General features: G+C 36.7%; 1 protein-coding gene and 1 long non-coding RNA gene across 2 annotated transcripts; both read left to right on the forward strand.

The window, feature by feature from the left end:
- The first annotated feature begins 290 nt into the window (after window positions 1-290).
- LOC124457995 lies at window positions 291-1008 on the forward strand. Its single transcript, XM_047008117.1, has one exon. The coding sequence runs from the start codon at window positions 359-361 to the stop codon at window positions 908-910; it is 552 nt and encodes a 183-aa protein (XP_046864073.1). The 5' UTR covers window positions 291-358; the 3' UTR covers window positions 911-1008.
- Window positions 1009-1864: 856 nt separating this feature from the next.
- LOC124457795 lies at window positions 1865-2486 on the forward strand. The gene is made up of 2 exons (XR_006952799.1): window positions 1865-2049; window positions 2125-2486. It is a non-coding gene; the product is annotated as an uncharacterized LOC124457795 (long non-coding RNA).
- The last annotated feature ends 291 nt before the right edge of the window (window positions 2487-2777 follow it).

Genomic DNA, 2777 nt, shown 5'->3' on the forward strand with positions numbered 1-2777 from the left:
AAAAAAATGTTAGAAAGCACTCATCGTGTATTTCATTACACGATTCAATATATTGTCGAACTATTGTCTTAAAAAATGTGATTTGCGTTGCTCATTTTGCTTTGCTTTTGGACGTTTTGAAAAAAAAATATGGCACACATGTTTAATCAGATATATGCAGACACTGTTGAGTTTGAAGAAGTTAGTCACAGCGATCTTATTAATTTGATTTTCGTCGATTTTATAAATAAAAAGATTCAAGAGCTACGAAGAGCTGAAAAGGATGAAAGTAAAGGTAACCAATTCTCCATTGAGTGGTATTCTCATTTCCGACAAACTTGCATGCTAACTCCTTTCAGACGCCACAAAATCATGCAAAATGTATTGTTGCTTTTGTGGGTATAAATTAGAAGACAGCTTTGTCTACTGCCCGTCATGTGGGCGAAAAAAAAGTGAAACAATTGGTGCCAACGCCGAGATAGATCGCTCAGCTTCTACTTCCAGTACTAATAATCAATTCACGAGTGGGACGCCATCAATAGCAGCCACGTTCGCCGATTTTAAAAAACGAAAAGAGATTGAGAGGCAGTCCAGTTTTAAACCTAATAAAAGAAATCGACAGGCAGAAGGGACACGCAGCAAGTCAAAAGATGAGGTCATTATCAACATTGGTTTAATGGAATACGAGTATGGTGAGGCGAAAGTACAACGTGGCAAATCTTTTCCTGTGAAGTTGACCAAAGACATGAGCTATGACGAAGTAAGGGAAAGATCAGTGAAGAAGTGGGAAGACTATGACAGAAGCTTCAGCCAAGCCCGGGGTTACGTATTGGTTTTTCCTGATGGAAAAATAGCTAAAAAGATACCTGGCAGCTGTGAAGAGTTCACTTTGAGAAAATACAAGGAAGGCCTTGCTAAAAGCTATAGCTGAATTACTCTGTATCTTTGTCCAGCAACTGAAAAGAAAGAGACCAGTATGCTACCTATTACAAATTGGTTAAGTGATGAGGAAAATGAGATTCGTGCAATAGAGAGGTATGGGCTGTGATTCTGATGATGACTAGATTGACTGCAACAATGTACCATCATCAAATAATTTAATTGGCAAATCCAGTGAATTGTTGATGAACCATCGATTAATCTGAACAAAGTTGAATGTAATCATTCCGTTCCACTGTTTGAAGTTGCTGATTTCTTGTGAGTACTTGTCCTTTTATGTTAGTTTAAGTTTGTAATGTTTTCAGTAATTCACTTTTGTTTCAACCTAATTTCTATTGTAGGCCTGTTGGTTTAGATGAGATCATGGCTGTCCAAAAAGCTATAAATGAAAGCATCCAACAACTTGGAAGTAATGAGGATATAGTGTCACTGAATGATCAATCTGTTGGCCTGGACTATGAACATGCTGTTAGGTTGATAAAGGAGCATTCAGCTGCAGTTGTTCATGGGGAACCCGGTAGTGTGGTAGTGAGCCGGTTAAGCATGTGGGATACAGCAAAACCTTATTTTGAAAGGAAAAAGTTCCTGAGAAGTATAGTTTCCTGTGTGTCACTTTCGCTTCATTCGAGAAGCAAGAGGATGCTATCGATAATGGTGGTCCTCGTCGTGAGTTTTTTCATCTGCTCCTTGGTGCAATATCTAAAGAAAGTGGCACCTTGTTAAGTCGTCATAAGAATTGTTTACAATTTTATTCATCAGGCATATATAATTGTCAGTGCATTATGTTGTACATAACTGCTTTGTTACCATAGCCAAAATTTAAACATAAATTTTATCCATCATTGTTTGCAATTTTATGCATATTTTGTATTATTCAACATATGATTAACTTAACTAGATAGCAAGATTTTTTGATTTAGATACACAGAAGGCTATGTTATAAGAGCTAATTTCAAGGCATTGCAAAGTGGTGAATTTGCTGTGGTTGGAAAGATGTTGGCAACTATGATTGTACAGGGAGGAGAGTTACCGAGCTATTGAGTCCTGCCTTTGCACCTCAGGGCAACCAAAGAAGGATACCTGAGGAAGTCATTATGGCAAAGTTCATTGCATTTTTGAAATCAATTGAAGGTAATATGTGTTTATTTATTACTGATAATGCTTTGCAATACCTTTTGCTTACTTAATCCTTTCCTGGTTTTTCAGATGGTACTTTGCAAGAAAGTTTGGAGGATTGTGATGTGGAACTCACTGACCAAGAAAAAAAACTTTATTCCGCAATTGACACCAAGCCATGTGCTGTTGTTTGCCACTGGGGCTGCTAGCATACCATCTATAGGCTTTGACCCAAAGCCTGTAATTAATTTTGTGCATGATAGTGAAAAAGCAATCCCTTGTGCGCAGACATGCACAAATACATTGAATCTATTTGTAAATAGTAGAACCAAGGATGGTAATTTGTCACATTACCTTCTAACAGCATTGATGAATGGTGGCATCTTTAGTAAATTGTAAAATACATGCTTTTCTTACACTATGACATTAAATTTTTTCTATTTAAATTTTAATTAAGTATTTATACTTGTATTTTAAGTGGTAGGTCATTCCATGCCTTGTGAAATCTGACACAACCTATTATATTGGTCTAATGCTTCTCTCCAATTGGTTCGTTTGGCAAAGCTGAGTTGTTGTGCAATATCTGCAAAGTATTCCTGATAAAGGCTTTCCTCTGTATATCCATTACAATATTCTGACATGTCATGAAATTTTTCATCAGAAATACACTAAATATGATTTTGAACACCTGTGCATTCTGGCAAAAAGAACATTTCATCTGGTCGTCCAGCAACAGTTTCAAA

The sequence above is a fragment of the Xenia sp. Carnegie-2017 genome, unplaced genomic scaffold, assembly GCF_021976095.1.
Source record: "Xenia sp. Carnegie-2017 unplaced genomic scaffold, XeniaSp_v1 HiC_scaffold_6, whole genome shotgun sequence".
In the NCBI taxonomy this organism is placed as follows: domain Eukaryota; kingdom Metazoa; phylum Cnidaria; class Anthozoa; order Malacalcyonacea; family Xeniidae; genus Xenia; species Xenia sp. Carnegie-2017.